Source organism: Lingula anatina, chromosome 9 (genome assembly GCF_051362555.1).
Source record: "Lingula anatina isolate TDL-2025a chromosome 9, LinAna3.0, whole genome shotgun sequence".
In the NCBI taxonomy this organism is placed as follows: Eukaryota; Metazoa; Brachiopoda; class Lingulata; order Lingulida; family Lingulidae; genus Lingula; species Lingula anatina.
The window spans coordinates 15,623,314-15,643,929 of record NC_141775.1 but is presented as its reverse complement, the minus strand read 5'-3'; the positions used below and the strand labels follow the sequence as shown (position 1 = coordinate 15,643,929).

At 36.9% G+C, this 20,616-nt stretch overlaps 3 protein-coding genes across 6 annotated transcripts in view; 1 reads left to right on the top strand and 2 right to left on the bottom strand.

The window, feature by feature from the left end:
• LOC106165076 (uncharacterized) overlaps nt 1–1,223 on the bottom strand; it is a 35,709-nt gene extending 34,486 nt beyond the window's left edge. For both annotated transcript variants that reach the window (XM_086995029.1, XM_086995030.1), the window contains exon 1: nt 1,080–1,223. In XM_086995029.1, coding sequence (XP_086851155.1) covers nt 1,080–1,218 — 139 coding nt within the window. In that variant the 5' untranslated portion in view covers nt 1,219–1,223. The remainder of the gene's footprint in view (nt 1–1,079) is intronic.
• A 5,645-nt stretch (nt 1,224–6,868) lies between these two features.
• Nucleotides 6,869–11,328, bottom strand: LOC147759975 (uncharacterized). 3 transcript variants are annotated; one of them, XM_086996338.1, is made up of 5 exons: nt 10,639–11,328; nt 9,823–9,856; nt 9,057–9,149; nt 8,653–8,754; nt 6,869–8,096 (listed from the first exon to the last, which is right to left on the bottom strand). In XM_086996338.1, exons 1-5 carry the CDS (start codon nt 11,002–11,004, stop codon nt 7,726–7,728), a joined length of 966 nt encoding a protein of 321 aa, XP_086852464.1. In that variant the 5' UTR covers nt 11,005–11,328; the 3' UTR covers nt 6,869–7,725. The 3 variants fall into 3 exon arrangements, with proteins under 3 accessions (XP_086852464.1, XP_086852462.1, XP_086852465.1); XM_086996336.1 differs by having other exon boundaries at nt 9,045–9,149; nt 10,639–11,326; XM_086996339.1 differs by lacking the exon at nt 9,057–9,149.
• A 2,662-nt stretch (nt 11,329–13,990) lies between these two features.
• Nucleotides 13,991–20,616, top strand: part of LOC147759972 (uncharacterized) — a 35,060-nt gene continuing 28,434 nt past the window's right edge. Inside the window, exons 1-2 of the mRNA XM_086995634.1 lie at nt 13,991–14,060; nt 14,360–14,430. Coding sequence (XP_086851760.1) covers nt 14,018–14,060; nt 14,360–14,430 — 114 coding nt within the window. The 5' untranslated portion in view covers nt 13,991–14,017. The remainder of the gene's footprint in view (nt 14,061–14,359; nt 14,431–20,616) is intronic.

The window sequence follows — 20,616 nt, the reverse complement described above, 5'->3', positions numbered from 1 at the left end:
TATACTTTGATCAGATTTTTAATCAAATGTTCTGTACTTCTATCTTGAAAATTTTATGTACTTGTACTCCTTTAAAGTAATTTGTTTAATGAAATTAATTTTATTTATCCTCCAGTTGCATCATCACACTAAGATATATTCAGAAAATGGATAAAAAGATTTGAACTTTGTACTCATTACTTTATATTTGTATATAAATATATATCATTAGGGGGGAATCGTCCGGGGGGGTTGTCCTGGGGGTAATTGTCCGAAGGGGAATAGTCCGGGGGGGATTGTCCGGGGAGGGGATTGACCTGATACCAAGTTTATCTGTGGTGAAGCTGGTAAATGATAGAGAACTATGACCATCCCCGCCTAAGCATCATTTAAAGGACTTAAGAAGTGGAGAGAAAGCAAATTTACTTGACGACGCAGACTTAATGATGATGACTGGCAATAAGTTGTTGTCAATTCGATCACTATTCTAAACTATACCGGATCTTTATGCAAAAAGTATTTTTTTCCGGAGCTACAAGAGCCCGGAGAGCTCAGATTCGAAGCCGACCCTGCCCCCTTGTGGTGGGGTTCGAGCCCACTGATATGCCCAACATATTTTGGCGTTTTGGTGGACAAACTGTGCCATTTGGAAGGGTCAAGAAATATAGATCAGCTAATCAAAATTCTAATTCCAATACCGTCATACAAATACATATATAAAACTTAGCGCTGCTAAAAAGATCAAAGCACCGAACATTGTAGAAATGTAAAAGTTACGAGTCCTTCCGATTCCAACTTTAATAGTTCAGGGACGTTAAACAGATCTGAAACACATTGGAGAGAAAAACACGTATACATAATGACCATGTCACAATCATCACACATTTAACTTATTCAAAATGGACTTCAACAAGCCATTAATCTCTGCAAAGTACACGGAAGTACATTTATATTTAACCCAAAATGCATCTTATTTTACCGAAGAAAGAGGCCTCAATTAAGTAAAGGTATACCCTGAACAACCGTTGCGATGCGTGAAATCTGCTTTTAGACAATTAATATACACCCATGAATTTTACGGTTATCATAACTGTACTTACTGTCTAACCGGTGACGTTCTTTTAAACTAACTGGTACAGTCGAGTGTTCGAGAATCCGGAAATGGGCCCTACAATCCCACAACCCAGTCTGCTTTGCATGTCTAAAAAGACATTGTGACCGGCAAATTAACTTATTCATTAAGAAAATAATGCAGCAAGAGCTTTGCTTTGTGTTTTAACCGAGGAAATGTTATTCTTTTATTGACCTAGGGCGTTTTTCTTAGCGGTGTGCTTTCTTCGGGCTTTGGGAAGTGAACAATAAAGCGCTCTGAAAAGCGACGTTAAAGGCACAGCTCGTTGGCTAATGGAAACGGTTCTTGTTATTATTCTTTGCACAAGAAGAGATCAGTGGGGAAAGAGATGGATAAAACCAGTAAAAATGTGTTGAACGGTGCGTCTAAAGGTTGCGTAATTTTTCATATCTACTTGCAGGTGGTTTGCACCTGTTATTTTGTTTGTGTGTTTGACTTGATAAGTAAGTAACATTGATCCGTGCATCTATGTAGAAATAAAGAATCCTAATAAATTACATTCAGCGGGAAAAATGCAACAGGTCCTTTTCCATAGTTGATTCTTCTACAGAGAAACGAATTTACTTTTTTTTCAATCGCATCGTTCACTGATTGACTTGACAGACGGGCAGTATAATCTATACGGTAAAGATCCATTGGTGTTTATCTTATATAATATTTACTCTTTTTTAAAGCATGACGGCTTCGACTATTTAAATATGTTATATACAGGCTCGATCCAAACTAAATATCTCATTATTATTTATACTTTTCTCCCAGGTGTGATAGGAAATATGTCGAGGCTCTCTACAAACAGTTGTCTGCAAGAGATGATGATGAATGATAAATGTAACTTGTGTACTTGTTGATTAGCTGTATTTTTTCCGTCAGTTCCATATGCTCGAAAAACATAATGAAACAGTCTGTTAAGGTGTAATCTGAAGAAAATAATTTTGAGATGAGCTCTTCCCATAATTTCATTTTGAAGAGTTGCATTTGAGCTATATTAAAAAAATCGGTCGTCCTAGTTTTGTGTTTGGCTGAGGTCGACTGCAGACGCTGTCTGAGTATGCCTCAGTTTATATTCTTCATATGAATAAAGCCAGAGCAAACAAACATATTGATTTTCCTTCCTCCTTACGGTCTCTTTTGTGCGCATAAAGAAAGCACAAAGGCGTGGAGGGAGAATAATACAGGTCACCTACACTGCCACAACAGACCCCGTTCCCACAGAAACAACCTTCGGGTCAGGCACACAGATTCATATTTTCTGTACACGTGTACCGACAAAATATTGTGTTCTTTTTGTAGCGTGGTGTCAGAGATTAAATTGTTTGTTATGGAAAACTTATTCTTAGACGTATGTTAAGATACTTCATGGTATATTACCACTTCATGGGATAAATGCTCTGATTTTACTGTCAAATCGACTTCATAGGATAAATTGCGACTTCATCTCCACATAAGATATTGCCTGCGACTTCATGGGATAATGGTGAAAAAGTACCTGTTGTTGGCCCAACGTTATGAGAGAGAACGTTTTTGAAATATAATGTTTTTGTACTGTAAATATTATCCAAAATAGGTAAACTGTACGTTTTAATTCACTTGTATGACTGAATAGGGTTTCTTTAGTGGTATTGGATGCATGTTTTGAGTAATTTTAAAATACACAGGCGTATGTAGGTGAGGATCCAGTATTTCTAAAAATCAGTACATTATGGGAGATTATGATCAGCGTGGAAGAAATAGGGGGTCCAGACCCCCTGGGTCCTCCCCTCCCAGATACGCTTGATACATAAAACTACTGGATCAGGTAAACCAGGCTATGAAAACATAATTTACGCGTAGGTTACTGGATTATAAGATGGATAAATAAACAAATAATAATCAATTATTAAAGATAAATAAATAGATAATAAAAAGAAGCAGAGAAGGTCGTGTATATAATTGTGCTCTACAATTATCTTGATCAAGTCGCATCCCACTCTGAAAAGACTAATTTTTCCATGAGGTAAGACGCGCAAGTGTAATGATTTACGTCTGTCCCTTGGTTTCCGAGATGCTCTGTTCTGGTCCTACACCTGTGAATGTCCATCATGGTGTAATCAATGGTGTCCCCGAAATGTGCCCTTGGCTGGCTCTCATTTGACCCGAAAGTATTATCTGCGGCACAGTCTGCATTTGGAAACCTGTTAATAAGGCGTTCGGAGGGGGGGGGGGGGGGGGGGTAGGCCTACTTGTTGTTTAGCAGCCTAATTAACGTAGCTGATCTGCGACATCAACAGGCTTGTAGATTGATATTTATTCAGAATTGTGATTGATTGTAATTGTGGTTGATTGTAATTTTTACATCGTAATTTCTGCTATCTACCTGTAGACCTTTAGTAGTGGGACTTTGCAGTCCTTTGGGGGGGGGGTATATTTATATTTTTTATATCGTTGTTACTGGTATCCTCTATCCATTAAAGTGAGGAACATGAGACGTTGGGGATATTTAAACTTGCCATTAGGGATGTGCACGTGTCCTTTGGATTTTTGGTGACTTTGGTGACCTAGGGGTGGTTGATTATTATCTTTAAATTGTATTTTCTGCTATATACCCATAGGTCTTTAGGTTGAGGAAACTAAAATGTCAGGGTGTGCATAGGCAGGTTTTTTTTATTTATTTTATTTTATTTATTTATTTATTTATTTATTTTTTGTGACCTGGGGTGTGGCTGTCCCTGGGGATGGTACACATATATATTACCGTAATTTATTTCATCTCCCCCTAGACCATTCGAATTAGGAACATGAGTCTTTGGTGCATGGGTGGGCTACATTAGTGTGACTTGGGGAGTGGCCGTCCCTAGGGGGTGGAGTGATTAGTGGTTTGTCAGGCAATGAAGCTGATTCCATAGATTGCAATTAAGATTCCTTGCAGAGTTGGACCGACCCAGCTAGTACTACATCCTACCCTGTATGTGTGAATCTGGTGGCGGTCTTCGAGTTAGGAAGGAAGGGGAAATGTACAGAAAGCAGCAGACAGTACTAAATAACAGACCTTCAGTCGTATTCTTGAATATAGGTCAAGTTAATTAAAACCCATTCAAGACCCCATACTCTCAGGAATCCTAGGGTCCAAGTCCCATTGTTCTTTAACATAAAACACACATGTTAATTACTGCTCTTGGGAAATAAACATTTTTGTTTTGTGTTAAGACACATCAGCAGTTAAACGCTAGGATTCCTGATCGAGTGTGTGGGGCCTTGAATTAGTTTTTAATTGGATTCCCTGACCTATATTTATGCATATGGCTGGAAGTCCATTTAGTTCTGTATGTGCTTCTGCTGTTCTCTACATTTCTCAAGGACCCATGCACATTCATTAAAATGACAGGTTCATCAATCTCCGTTCCATGTTCCTTAAAATTTAAGGGTATAGATGGCAGAAATAAAGTTGTGAAAAACAGAATCAACCACCCCCCGGGATAGCCACACCTGAAATATCATACTAACATTCCCGGAAACCTATGCATATCCTCAATGGTAAGCTTATCAGCCCGGAAGGTTTCATGTTCCCAACTGTAATGGCGTAGGGGTAGAAGCACGAATAACGATGTAAAATTTAAAATCAACCTCCCCAGGGACGGCCACACCCAATGTCACAAAAACCCAGAAGGACCCATACACATCCCCAAAGACAGATTTTTCAATCCCCATAGCCTTACGTTCCCAGCTTTATTGGTCTCAGGATAGATATAGCAGGAATAACAATGTCAATTAGACTCAACCGCCCCCAGGACCCCCCCCCCCCCCCCCCCCAAAAAAAAAAAAAAAAAAAAAAAAAAAAAAAATCCGAAGTGCCCTTCCACATTTAAAATAGTATGTAGCCACGTTGGTATCAGGACAATTCCCCCCCGGACAATTCCCCCCGGACTATTCCCCCCCGAAGAATATATATATTTATATACAAATATAAAGAATACAAAGTTCAAAGTTCTTTTCATCCTTTTTCTGAATATTTCTTAGTGTGATGATGCAAATCAAGGATAGATAATATTAATTTTATTAAACAATTTATTTTCATGGAGTATAAGTACATGAAATTTTCGAGATAGAAGTACAGAACATTTTATTAAAAATCTGATCAAAGAATATATATCTCTAGGTAAAGGAGGGGTAAACAGATGATCTCACTCATCCAGGTAGCCCTTTGATGAATTAACTGTTACTTTTAATTGCTTTATTTCTCCCCCCCCCTTGATTCAGTAAGTCTTGAATCAAGGCTCATCTCTAGGGAGGGGTGGGGTAAACAGATTTTCTCGCTTATCCAGGTATCCCTGTGACTATTTGTCACTTTTAATTGCTTGACCACCACCCACCACACTAAAATATTTATAAAATATCTGTTTACCTGTTCATCTGTTTACCCCACTTTTACCTGAAGGATAGGTGGTTATACTTCGATTAGATACTTAATAAATCTTCCTGTACTTGTTCTCAATGAAAAGGGAATTTGTTATAAAATAATTTGTTTCATGATGAAGTTATATTATCACACTAAAAATGTTAATAAAATAGATGAAATGTTTTAAACTTTACACTTTCTACTTTATATTTGTATATAAATACATATTTCTTGGGGGGGGGAATCGTCAGGGGGGGGGGGGAATTGTCCTGGGGGGGAATTGTCCGGGGGGAATTGTCCGGGGGGAATAGTCCGGGGGGGGATTGTCCGGGGGGGAATTGTCCTAGAATCAGCCACGTTTCATGCGCCTAGCATAAAACACGATGTAAAAATTAGAATAGACCACCCCCAGGGTCGACCACACCCCAAGTCACAATTGAATTCCGAATTCCGGATTAGTAGACTGACAAACTCATGCAAGGTAGAAAATTCGAATAAAAAATAAAGAGATGGCACATTAAACCATATGGCTGCGGTCGTAATAATAATAATAATAACAATAATAATAATAATTTATTAAGCCAATAAAATACAAATGTATAAAATCGGGAATCTTTTGCCCTGTGGTAGAGCCATTGAAATATAAAGAATGAAAATAAAAATTACATGTTAGAGTTAAAAACAGTTTCTGCCGAAGGATAAAAGCTATTTAAAAATCGCTTACTACCGACTTTTACTGACTGTTTTCTGTTTGAAAGAAAATCTAAAATCCAATCGCAGAGTGCTGGTGGAAAATTAAGATCATCCAAAAGTTTGAAATGCAATTTGCTTGGTACAATAGTATTAAATGCTGAGCTATAGTCAACAAATTCTAACATAGACATTTTTACAATCGAGATGTTCCAAAACTTTGTGTAAACACATAGAAAGAGCATCATCTACACTTCTGTTACTGCGGTAGGCAAATTGGAGTGGATCAAAGCTATTTGGCACTAAAGTTTTAATAAAAGACAAAATAATTTTTTTTTGGAATATCTTCATAGGCAACGGTGTCAAAGCAACAGGACGGAGATCATTTAAATTCTCTACAGTTTTACTTTTTGGCACAGGTATGATGGTTGCTGTCTTCCATATTTCAGGCACTCTGCAAATTTCAATTGACCAGTTGAATATTTCCGCGAACACATCTGAAAGCTGGGCTGCGCATTCCTTTAAGTTGATTTTTTTTCTTGTTTAAACTGAAAAGTTAGGTCACCTGCTTTTCTTTAGTGTAGATTATAAGAAACAAGAGGGGTGACAAAAATTCAATGATATCACAATTGTGAGAGCATAAAAGTAAACAAGACATGTATATGAGTCTTAAAAAAACATGGTTATCAAACAAATTGTTCAATAACGGTGCTTTATTTTCCTTTTTTTTTGGTATTTTAACACTAAAAAAGCTGCTGTGCTGAAACGCCCATTTTGGAAGAAAAATAAGTATTAAATACAGCAGCTCCTACACGTTCAATATACATTACAGCTTTGGTTTTCATGCCAAAATGATTTTCTCACGGTAAAAAGCACATATGCTTTTTGGAACAATGCACTAACTACATTGCATTAACCTTCTTCATTTAATCTACTCATTTGCCCTTCTCAATAATAAAATTGTATATTCTTTACTTAATATTTTAAGTTTTCATCAATAAATGACTTAAGGTGTTTATTATACAATCTTTTAAGATTCAGAAGAAAGAAAACGACGAACACATAAACGAAATAGTTCTTCAAGTTAAACAATTTCAAAACGGTAAAATGTACATCTGTAAGACTCAACTATATGTATCATGTCTGCTGTATATTTACTATACATGGATCAGCAAAAATAACATATTTTCAAAAAAAAAAAAAACATGGTTATATGTTTTCTTTCTTTAGACGAAGTGCATTATATACATATGCTTTTGATAGGTTGCTTTAATATATATATATATATATATATATATATATATATATATATATATATATATATAATTAACGATATTGTGTACAGCTATAAGAGTCAATTCTATGTATGATGCCTGTTGTGGCACAGTAAAAAATATTTAATAAAATATTATTATTATTATTCCTTTGGCCGATGTATATTATATTAATGCTTTAAAAAAAATTATTTTGCTCTCAGTAATCACAAATTTGTTTGGAAGAATGACGTCGTATGAAATGTCATATATCGTCACTTTAGTGTCTATAGTTAAACTTACAGTGATGACAGCATGTACATACCAAATGAATTGAACGCACTATTCCCAGTGATATAATTGTCTTTTGAAAGATCAACTCTGATACTGTCATTTTCTCTAAGATGCATTATTCCTGTTAAAGTGTCGCAATCAACCCGACTTGACCCGGTATAATACCTTGCCTTATAAAGCCCCCTTTTCCAACCATCTCCACTGTACCTCTGGATCTGATGGTCAAACGTTCCATTTTTTGGACCTCTCAAACACAGTTGACTATACACGAGAAAGTATCCCTCTCGCCCCACAGTTAAGCACCCTTTGGTGACGTCATATCGGACGTCTCCAGTGAGAAAACTATTTGTGTGGGGACCGGTTCGCCAAGTAAAATCTAAAATATAAAACAGAAGTAAGTAATGTTTCACATTATGTCAATGGCTGTCGGTTTTTTCATACATGCAGTGGGAAATGGTTAATAATTTACTTATTTTTATAACATACTTGCGCAAAGAGGAGAAAAGTGATACATAGACGAAACATTGTTTTATACGATTATTAATACAACATGGAACATTTTCAGTGAAACATTCCGCATATACACATTTTAGAGATACAAGTAGAAAATATTTGGAAATATACACAATAAGCTTATATAATTATCTATACTTGATAACACTCAGTGTATCAAAATGTTTGAGAGAAATAATTGTAGATCTTCGAAAGAAGAATAATGTTCAACAGGCCAGTTTTGGCGTCGGACACTTATCCAAGCTTCCGGTTAATAGTTTCCAAGAGGTGATTCAACCAAAGTCAATGACCGTGTATCATTTGTAATATTAAAACATAAGGACACTCACAATATTTAAATATTAGGCATATGTAATTATTTTACAAACAAAGTCACCGCCTTGTTAAACGTATTAAAAACAACTGTTTAGAGAACTCACGAGCAGTGTAATTGGTTTTCCAGCCTATCAGATGGGCAAGTGTCAACCGGACGGAGCCTTTCCTGGATGATTGGAGCAAGTCAGTGACATTAGCTTGGAGACCTGGAATAAGAGATATATTCAGAAACTTAAATATATAAATGATGAATAATAAATAAATGAATAAAGTTGATCCCAGACACGGGAATTCGGGTCTGCTCATGCTTTCCACGAATACCATGTTTAGTAAAACAGAAATAATTTATTTGTTCACAACTGGAAAAACTATCCATTACTTTAAAAGATTAACTATTAGGTTAAACCCCCGACTTTAACCCCCATTAAAACGAAAATAACACCCTACCTGTTCCCATAACGAAAAATGTTTGCTTGGATTAACAAAACATATTTACCATAAAACATACTTTCCAAGGAATCCAGTTTCTGCGTGATGTTGTTGATCCCTCTCTTTTGCAGGGGACTGCTGGTAGCCAACCTCGACATATTTCTCATTACATCTAATAAGACGAGTATTAACAATGTTTCCTTTTATGTGTCATACAATCATTTTTTTTTAATCAAATAAAGATAAAACAGGTGTAATGTTTTATGCGTTATTTTGCCATAATTCAGGAGATGAGTTTCGCAGGTTCATTTTAATTTAAGGTTAACTTACTAGAAACAAAATACTTTCCGCGATTTAGCCATGTTGTGAATGATATTTTATATCATGAACTCCTTTCAAAATCTATAATAATTCCAAATCTGACCAGCATGTTATTTTATATCACATATCCATTACTCTCCTGTTCAGTTCCCGCCCCACCTCCTCTCTATTTATGCCTCTACCTCTTTCAGTGTCTATTGATCTTAGCTCCGTTTACGTTACATGCCGCTGTATATACACCACACATGACAAGAACAGAACAACGACTTTATTTTCTCACCTCCTGACTATTAATGACTAACATTACATACTATGGAACTAGCCAATAAAAATAAATCAATGGAAATGACATTGAAAAGGCTAAGTAAGTCTACACAAGAAAAGTGTTGACTCGTGGATTTAACAAAAGCAAATTTTGTCGCTTCAGCCCAAATCCTGTGACACGACTTGTGTAAGGCCTTTCACTTCCAATTCCAATGATAAAGATCAATGGAAAATTATGATTTTGCTTAATTCTTTCCCACCTGTGAGATCTTGCTTCTCGACATTCCCCAAAAGCTGTAAAAAAATTAATTAAAATTCATTGAATCAAAAGTTAAATGCAATACATTACAACTGAACTTAATGTGTTTGAATGTGAAAACATGCGTCATCAATGTATGCAATGCATTACTTCCTCTTTCTTCTTAACAGAAATAGCCTGGGGAAGTAAGGGGTCTGTTAAATCGGGTCACAAATAACCCTGAATGAGTGCTATGCATTACCCAGCGTGAATTTAGCCATGGGTATTTATACTATATTTACGTTTTTCACTCGAAGAAACCAAGGCAGATGTCGTTCCCTTTTCTCGCAAATTAACTTCCTGTTTATTGAAACTAAGTTACAGTCAATGACTAGTAAGTAGGTGCTCTAAATCTAAGTCTGAGGATGTCAGTGCTCTGCTAATAGTGATCTAACACTGGTCTTATACTAACAGACTGCTACTCTCCCCATAGTCTGAGAGTGCGCCCCTATAAATTTATACTCCTCTGCGGTCACTCTCTGTACGTCTCCAGTTGGCTATTTTCAGCCATGCACTGTTTGAGCGCCCCACCCCCCAGCGGTCATTTCCAGCCACCTGAAGGTGGTCATTTCCAGCCACCTGTAACTGGCCATTTCTAGCCTTGTACTATGTGACATCCAGCTGATCATCTCCAGCTGCGCAGTTCCTGACCTTCTACGTTAAAGTGGCTCTGAGGTAAACAGCCAATTACACACAAGTGCTACATGATTATTTTACGAACACAACAATATTAGTAAACCTGTTCAAGTACAAGCGCCTTTATTAATATAACACTTACTTCCCCGGTAGACGCTTTGTCGCCGTCATGTCGATGAAGGTGAATCACAGCCCCCACCACCACTATGGCTATCATCTGTAAACACCACATAATGAAGATAGCCATGAGGTAAAAACGCAGCCGCTTTAGTTTCCCGTAAAAACGAGTTGTATGTTGCTCTTGGTGACTATTATCATCCTCACTGAAGTCGTCGAAGGAGGCCGGACCTACGGTGGTGATGTTAGAAGGTCTGATGGAGGCGTACAGACCGTCAGTGGTCGAGGACTGGTCCGAGTACAGTGAAGAAGGTATTGGTATCATTGGTGGCTCGTCATATTCATGTACAGGGCGATGCTGGAAGTGACGACCATGGAAATTCATCATCATTAGGAATGGATCAGCCTAATTTTGATCAACCTAGTTGCAGTTTGTTTTTGGAGAGTAACTAGTACAAATCTGTTTGGAATTTCCCAGGGCACTTTTCTTATTATTATTTTCACAAGGTCACCAAGGCTGGGAAATTTTATCGTGCTTAAAAAAATCTAAGACGTGAACCCCAATCACCATGTACGGGTTTATAATTCTGATCAGAAACGATATTATTTTACACGCCATCTACTGACGACTTTGATACAACAAAACAAGCCTGTTCTTATCCGCCGATATTACGATATAGGAAGTCCGAACAGCCTAATTCACCACCGGCCATTTATAGACCCTTTACTACTATTCGTGCCCCGAGGTTCTTTAGTACTATTTGCCTAATAAATATTATTCCCCACATGCTGTGTGACAATGTCTTGGAGAAACACACCATTATTCTTAAACTAACCACCATGCTTTCACGCCATTCACGCAAAAATACATTGATACATTGTTGAGTTGTGGTGACTGATTGTTGAGTTGCGGTGACTGATTGTTGAGTTGCAGTAACTGACTTTTGAATCGTTATTATTGATTGTTAGATTTTGATGAATGATTAAAATGACCACAACTAATTTAGTAGAATTAAGTTTAGATAGTTAAAGTAGGTTTTGGCTGTTAAATAGTGCCGATAGATTGTTGAATTGACGTCTGCATTTTTTGCGTGAATGGCGCTCCATAAACTTGTTTGAACTATGTTTCAACTAGTCAAAAGTCTACATTGTAATTTTACAATTTCAAATTTTTACAATGTAATTTCAAGAGGGGACCATTGATGCGATACTATCTTAACACTTCAATAAACAGGTGTATTGAGTGAAAGACGTCCAAACCAAGCAATGTTTCATCCCGCGTCCATTATAATAAATTTATTCTCGTCGTCACTGGACAAGTAAAAATGGATGGATAACGTCAATCTCTGATAAAGACGTTCTGCTAGATATAGAAGTATTGAAGGTAAAAACGGTCAGGTATGATTTAAACCATGCCAATACAATGCCATCTATACATTACTGAAACAATTTTTCAGTCTGTTGAACAAAATATCTGATCAATTGTTCCAAAGACCGAAGACAAATCTAGTACTTAGATATCTACTACTTATGTATCACTTGTTTCTTATCAATTGATAAGAGCCAGAAGAATATCGTTGTGCATCTTGAGTATATTCCTGTCGAGTGGCTCGTATGCTCCCTCTTGGCCTTATTGATAAATATCGGTATGTTTCGTATTTTCACAACAGAGGCTTTTTTTGTAAAGCGAAAATCTTTATAATACACAATGCTAGAGGATAACACTACTACTCTGTTCTATTCGAGGCATTTTGGAAGCTGAAGAGAGTAGCACATACAATATTTTTCTTTGTTTCCAGCCGTAATTCTGATGATACATCTAAACAAAATTTACACCTTGCACTGTGCATCATCTTATACAATCTCAATTGAGAACATTTAAATATTTATTTTAAACAAAATACATACATGCAAAGCAGGAACAGGAGTCTGAATCTCATATGATGACAGGTACCCCAGGTGTCATTTTCCTAAAAATATGTCGGGACAAAGTCCTTTAAATATGTCAGAGTTAATAAAGGATATGAAATCGTACCTACTAAAACCACAGAACCCATTTAATTTTGCAAGTGAACAAATGGTGATTGTTTAAGGTTTTATCCTAATGCATCGATCTTGCTCTTGGCTGTCGACAATCACTGTGTCAAGTAGCTCTTGACTAGCGGGATAGTGACTTGTGTGTCAGAGGCAGTATGATGCATAAGGTGCGATTTTGTCAATGCACAACTATGCCTACCCTCTAATGTCATGGTCCCACTTAAATACTGCATATGATCACACTGCATTTTATTTGAATAAATCAACAACAGTAACAAAAAATACAATGTAATCATTCCATTGGATTATGTCATCTGTGACATTTGTTAATGATAAAAATGATTTTCAACAAAATTATTTTTATGGTAAAACTTTTTATCTAAATGAATCAATAAAAGGTGGGAGAAAATACGGGAGGATATCAGTTGTAGAGAGTATCATTTTGGCGAGGTTGATAGCTCTCTGTTATCCATTTCTCAATGTTCTCAATTCTCACACCATGAACTAAACATTTCTTTCTTAGTGACTTGTAAGTTTTATTATATAACAACTTTGAAAACCTTCTAGTTAGCTTAAAATGATATCATATTGAGATAGAATACCTTTTGATTATAGTTAACTTTTATATGATAGATCTAATGTTAAATCTGATAGTGAATGTTAATAAGATGAATGTGTTAGAAAGAAAATATGAATGATAGCCAATAAATATTAAGGGGAATGGTTGTTAAATTTTCAGGGTGAAATAAAGAATTGGCTAACTGGTGTGATTGGATTATTTTAAAGATAACTTTTATTCAATTATGTTCGAATCTGCTGAATTCTTTACCAACTTCACACAAATAATGGGATATAAAATGCGTAAATGACTTATGAAACTAATTGGCATCTCTCTTGCCTTCATAAAATATATTATTCATTAAAATATGTGCTACCATATTTATAAAGTTAATATTTTCTCTCCCCTTCCTCTGTTTTATGACATAAAGCTAGTACACACTCGGACAATAGTGACAAATTATTACTTTACTAAAATTCACTATGGGAATTAATTAATGCCGGTTTTAGTATCGAAACCAGTATCTGGATTTTGGGATAATACGAAAATTACTGTTCATACAGGTATATATAAATGACATCCCTAGCATATGCTGTTTATTTAACACTAACAATTTGTATGTCAGACACCTATGGGCTGTGTTTCCGCAAATACCATTTTATTAAATGAACAATGTGCTTTTTATTCAATAACTTGTGTAATTATTCACATGTGCCGGTTGTCATTATTAGCACGCAAGCTTCTCTATCATCTTTATAAGTATTGTAATTCTTATGCACAGGTGATCGCCACTGACGTTACTAAAGTTATGTCGCAGGAGAAGAGTGACAGCAATTACGCTTTAGGGGCAGGTAAACCGTTTCCAATCCTTGTTGGTATATACCCTGTATATAACCAGCTTTTCAGTTGATAACAGCAAATAATTATGACCAATCTCGTTTAAAATAAGGGTTTAAATATGGAAATCGACATGTTATAATTTTTATATATTTTGCACAAATAGGTTTTAATTGTGGATGAAACTTTCTCTCACTCTATCAATATGAATAATTATAATAAGCGAAAAGTTGCAATATGTAGCGAATGCCGCATTTTACTTATCAGAAATCAAAACAAAACATGTTTGCAGAATAAATGTATCCCATTTTAGAGCCCTACTTGCGAAGTCTTGGAGCGTGTACTGGAGAAGGACAAATTATCAGGGAAATAAACACGGAAAAGGTAATGGCGGTGTGTCAGTATGATGAATGTTGCGTGGCCTTATTTACGAACAATATGCATTATACTTTTTTATATCCTCCATGAACTTTTTTTTTTAATTTGAACAACACATGATGCAGATAAACATCCACACTATACCTAGCTCATAGTGAATATGACCACTGTGTTTGTAACGCAACACCAGTCAATTACCTCATGTCATTAAAAGCAGATTGTAAAATATCGGTGTCAGATGTGTGATTACACTGTATTCCAAAACTTTTATTATAGTATAAAAAAGTAAAGTTGATTATTGCCACAGTGGAAATCTAAGTAAAATGCAGGTAGTAAATAAAGGGTTACAGTTAATTGTTTTGAAACTGCTTTTCCCTGAGAAACAATTATACTTTCAATGTAATTCTATAGTGAGTAAATGGTGCGAAAATAAGGGACAAGATGCTTTTTGTAAGCTGCTTTTTTACATAAATACCCACTGGGTCTAATTTTTAGGAGTGTTCTTGCTATTGTAAGCTGCCCCTAGGTCATATTTCCTAACCCCATGGGATGACCCTGTTTATAAAAAGTTGGATGTATGTTGTCCTACACTTGAAATACAAATGTACCGTTCTGGTCGTACAAACACAACCAGTGTCCTCAGAAAAGAGTGACAGTGTGTCATTCAAACGCCCGTTTCAAGATCCCCCGCGAACATAAGATAGCTGTAAGCCGGTTATTTTGCATGAATACCAGTAGGGAAACCACTGTTAACAGCAGTCATATACAGCGTCGTCTGCATTGGCTGGGTGTCCCATGCTTTTGCAGCGAAACCACTGACATCACGTCGTTTTAAGTGATGAGGCCAAATTTTGAATTTTTAGGGCTTTCGGTCGAATCCGTGTCCGCCGACGTGTACGAAAGGCATAAAACGATGGTTGTGCACTACCTAGGATGCAAGCAGGGGGTGGTAACGTCTGTGTTTGGGGAGCAGTTCATTAACCAGTTGGTTTGTACCCAGAACCAGTTGGTTTTTCTAGAGGGCATGCAACCTCAATCAGGCTTCCTACAGAGACATTCTACAGCAAACAATGCTTCCCTTTGTAAGAGTCATCTTCAGGAACAACTTTGTGTACCAGGACCACTACGCACCCCCACATCGAGCTCGCAGAATCAGTGTTTTTCTTCAAAATCAATGGGTTCAGCTACTGCCTTGACCTGGATATGAACCCAATTAAAAATCTGTGGGCGGAAATTAGTCACATAATTAATAGTTATAGCCATCGGATGGTAAAGCGTGATGAACTACGCCAGGCAAATATCACTGCGTGGAATGATATCACCATCCAAACTCTTCAAAACGTGTCATAAAATAAGTATATTTTCAATGACACTTTAATAATAAATGAAGGGTCAATGCACAAATGTTAAAATATTACCACACAGCCACCTACCTGATTGTGTTTTGACTCACTTCTGCGTATGCAACGTTTTTTATTAATTGCTGTACCGGCTGCATACGTGCCATCGTTCAAGTACCTCCGAATGCAAGATGGATCCACGGTGAAAATGTGCAACTCAACGTTACATGATGCATTATAAAAACGTTAGTTCCAGACATATGTTCATCAAAGGGTCATTTCATTTTGTGATGGGTATTTTCTGGGAGCTGTTTTACGTTATACATTTAAACTGATGTTTAAAGCACCTCATCTTTGCTGCAATAGACATTTCCAGATAAAAGGTTTTTGTGAAAAAAATAGGTAAATACTTTAAAATATCGGTAGAGTCATTTAGGAGTTATTTAGGAGTGTCCTAACTGTAACGAAACGTAGAGACCGGATATGATATAAAGTCCGGGGGACTCTTCGTTCCACAATCTATCGCAAAGACCCCGTTTTTCAATGTGGGCCCTCAGTTTCAGAGAGGAGGATCCTTGGTTTGTGAAACTGAGGGTCCCGGACTTTCAGTCACACCAGACTCTTATTCCTGTCACACTGTTCCCACTGCCATGGGTTATCGGAACCTTGACCGTTTTCACCATACCTTTCCGAACTGCATCAACATCGTCTGGTTAGGTAAGGACTGTCGTCTCCATACCAATCAATTAACCTGGAACAGTGGGCCTTCAGTCCTCTCCCGCAGCGCTATATAGAGCGTTTAGTATGCCCCTAGAGGCTTGTGACTCCACTGCAGCCTAATAGAGAAAGCTTCGGGGAGCTTATTCCATTTGCCATCTGTGGATCTAAATTAATAACAACAGCTCTGGCTGCGGCTCGAAACTATAAGACCTTCCATTCACTTTAAACCAGGAGCAAAATGTCATTGTAAGGTAGATCGGTCGTTACGTAATTTGACGATTTGCGCAATTTCAGCGCATCGTCAATCGTCTCTAACGACATTTCAGTCTGTTTTATCAGTTTAAGGAAATAAAACAATTATCTATAAGATAAACAAACATTATCAACTTGTCTTTAACTCGGTATGATCGATATAGGTTTTCGACAACATTCCCCGACTATGAGTCGACTATGATTCCATACGACAACTGTAGAACGTTCATAGACTTGCCCTTCAAGAAATCGACGGAAATAGCTTTTTCAAATTTGAATGGGCACTGTAGAAAAAGAATGACAGCTAACGCTCACAAATTATGCACGTAGGTTCTATATTGCGGTGGCCCACAAGTGCACTCCAAATTCCAAACGACACTCCCAATTCTAAACCTCACACCGAATACTTAAACTTCACTCTCAATTCTAAAACCCCACTCCGAATTCGTAAACCCCACTCCGAATTCGCAAACCTCACTCCGAATTCGTAAACCTCACTCCAAATTGAAAAAGCTCACTCCAAATTCGCAAACCTCACTCCGAATTCGTAAACCCCACTCCGAATTCGTAAACCTCACTCCGAATTGAAAAAGCTCACTCCGAATTCGCAAACCTCACTCCGAATTCGTAAACCCCACTCCGAATTCGTAAACCCCACTCCGAATTGAAAAAGCTCACTCCGAATTCGTAAACCTCACTCCGAATTGAAAAAGCTCACTCCGAATTCGTAAACCTCACTCCGAATTCATATTTTAACCCCGTTCACTGCCGTATAAAGTCGGAAGTAATATTCTAAGATGGGCTAGGGGATTTTGCCAATAGAGGGCTTTGTGTGAAAACTAGTTATTTTTCATACTACTTGGTGCGCTGTATTCCCATTCACAAAATGATGACGTAGACGTATGACCCTTTTAAGCTCAAGGAAATAGAAGAAATGAAGAAAATAGGGATAAACATACATGTACTTAACAGCAAGTCACAATTAAAATATATTATGTTTACGTGTTTTCTTGTGTGTGTCGTTTTAAGGAATTATACATGTATTATGAATATGAGAACAGAATTACGAGTTGAAACAGCGTTGGAAGGAACAGATTTATGCACTACATGTATGTAAATAAACGTGCGTTATTTATTATTTACAACTTCAAGCATTTTCACATGATTATTTTGAAATGAATGTTTAATACAGATAACATGTTTCAGGGTGTCGACATTGGCTTATATTATTTATAAATGGGCAAAACAATCCGTATTATCATATACTGTAGGGCTACACATGTACCTGTTATATAACCGAGTATACTTGATAATAGTAATTAGTAGCCCCTCACTCTTTTGCAGCTGAAATATTCATCTAAGATCATAGATAATCTAATAATTGAAATTAATCAGATTAATTACACTTTTTTAATCGATTTCGAATGAATAACATGCAGTGGTGGATGGGGGGGGGGGAGGCGTGTGAGGGGGGTCTTGACCCCCCTTTTGAATTCTGTAAAAAAAAATCACACCAATGTTAAAATTAGAATTTTGAATAATAGTTCTAAAACGTACCAAATAGCACTGTTCGCCCTATAAGGGGGGGGGGGGGGGGCAGCTCTGCATGTGCAGCCTGTCATTCCAAAAAAAAAAAAAAAATAAAAAAAAAGATCCCCCTTCAAATAATCCTGGATCCACCCCTGACATGTATGGATTATTAGTAGTATCAATCCTATGTTGAGAAAATTGGGAGCAGTGTCACTTAATTTGTCCTTTTATTTATAATGGTAAACCTGTAAATTGCTTCTTGCCCCCAATTTGTGTCCCTGGCGAGAGAGAGTGTGTGTATGTGTGTGTGTGTAATTGTGAAAAATACTGAAAATAGCTGGAGAAGTCAATTGACCTTGTGACGTAAACTGTTGGTTTATTTTCGTAAGGTATGTATCACGCAAACCAAAATGTAACACAATTCGCACTGTTTGCTAAAACTCTCTCGAACCTTTCACTGGAAGCGCCCAGCTAAAAAAAAAAATTATTTGCCCCAGACGAATTACTGTTTCATAAGATTTCTCGAAGAGAACTTTGATGAGAATGGGCATAGTGGAATTAGGAGTGAGCTTTACGAAGAGAACTTTGATGAGAATTGGCATAGTGGAATTGGGAGTGAGCTTTTTGAATTCGGAGTGAGGTTTACGAATTCGGAGTGAGGTTTGCGAATTCGGAGTGAGCTTTTTCAATTCGGAGTGAGGTTTACGAATTCGGAATGAGGTTTGCGAATTCGGAGTGAGCTTTTTCAATTTGGAGTGAGGTTTACGAATTCGGAGTGAGGTTTGCGAATTCGGAATGGGGTTTACGAATTCGGAGTGAGGTTTACGAATTCGGAGTGAGGTTTAAGAATTGAGAGTGAAGTTTAAGTATTCGGTGTGAGGTTTAGAATTGGGAGTGTCGTTTGGAATTTGGAGTGCACTTGTGGGCCACCGCACTATATCATGTAAAGAATAAGTCTTGTAAATTTCAACCAAAGCGGTTGCGTATATTTTGAGGTAGAACGCTAGACGAAAACTGTACATTACTCACTTGTACTTGGAAAGCTGTTGGGTGATTTTCCGATGAGAAATATTTCGTAGCTTATACAAATGTTCAGAAAATGGCCATACAGCTTGAAGAAAATGCACTAATCAAATTTTAAACTGCGTAACATTATACAGAAAAAAATTCTGACCTCGACTTGTCAGTGTAAACAAAGTGTACTGAAAGCATCACAAGCAAGCATGTGAATGCCGCGTTTGATACTTTGTATCAGACGCTTCATTTTACTTGACAACACAGTGTTTACGATGGGCATGACGGGCAAAACCGCGAAAAAAAACGTCTTACCGTCGATTTCTTGAAGGGCAGTGTTGTTGAAAATTTTCAAGCTATTGGTGGATTTTTGACTTTTTGAGTGGTGCTGGTACATACAATATTAATGAGATTTTTCTGTGTGCTGATTTCCATTTTTAAGGGGGGGGGGGGGGGAGCCAAAAATTACATTTATATTATATTCATTACATAAATAGATAACAACGGCAATAAACTATTTTCACATGCATGACATATTTCCCTCTTCAATAAATCTGTTGTAAAGTTAATGGCTTACACCTTCGCATCAGTATGACAAATCTGGAAATACATGTACTTAGTATACTCACTTCATCTGTTAAACATAATGAAAGTTTTAAATGTACTTGGATGTCTCTCCACACAAACCAAACATAAAAATTCAAACGTTAGAAAATCATTAAAAAAAATAACTTTTTAGTGAAAAAAAACGCCCATTTTCCCATTCATTTGAATGGCGACTAGTGCGTCACGCAGGGTGTAATGCACTTCAACTTGGCGTAGTTCTCTTATTTGGTCGGTGACCCCCAATTTTTTTGGCAAAATTTAAATGTACTTGGATGCCTCTTTACATAAAAAAAATTAAAAAAAATTCGAACGTTAGGAAATCATAAAAAAATAATGCTTTAGTGAAAAAACACCCATTTTCCCATTGATTTGAATGGGGACTAGTGCGATATGCAGGGTGTAACATACTTGGGCATAGTTCTCTTATTTGGTCGGTGACCCCCAATTTTTTTTGCAAATTTTTAATGTACTTGGGTGTCTCTTCAAACAAAAAAACTTTAAAAAAATTCGAACGTTGGAACATGTAACGACCGATCTACCTTAAATAAATGATAAAACATCTGGCCTCACTACCATTTTTCCATCTTGCCGACAAATACGTTTTCCGTGCACTTACAATCTCTTGTACTTTTTTAGCGTGGTAACCGTTTAAACCTTCTATGTACCTATAATGCGTGACCCAACATTACAGTGTAATATGGAGGCCGCCATATTACACTGTAAAAACAGT

What these genes read in the sequence shown, in the direction of transcription:
- LOC147759975 (XM_086996336.1), bottom strand. Translation starts at nt 11,004, where the DNA reads ATGATGATGAATTTCCATGGTCGTCACTTCCAGCATCGCCCTGTACAT. An exon ending in CTTGGAAAGTATGTTTTATG is followed by an intron (nt 8,755 to 9,044) that starts GTAAATATGTTT and finishes CTCTTATTCCAG; the next exon opens with GTCTCCAAGCTAATGTCACT. An exon ending in GAAAACCAATTACACTGCTC is followed by an intron (nt 8,097 to 8,652) that starts GTGAGTTCTCTA and finishes TTTATATTTTAG; the next exon opens with ATTTTACTTGGCGAACCGGT.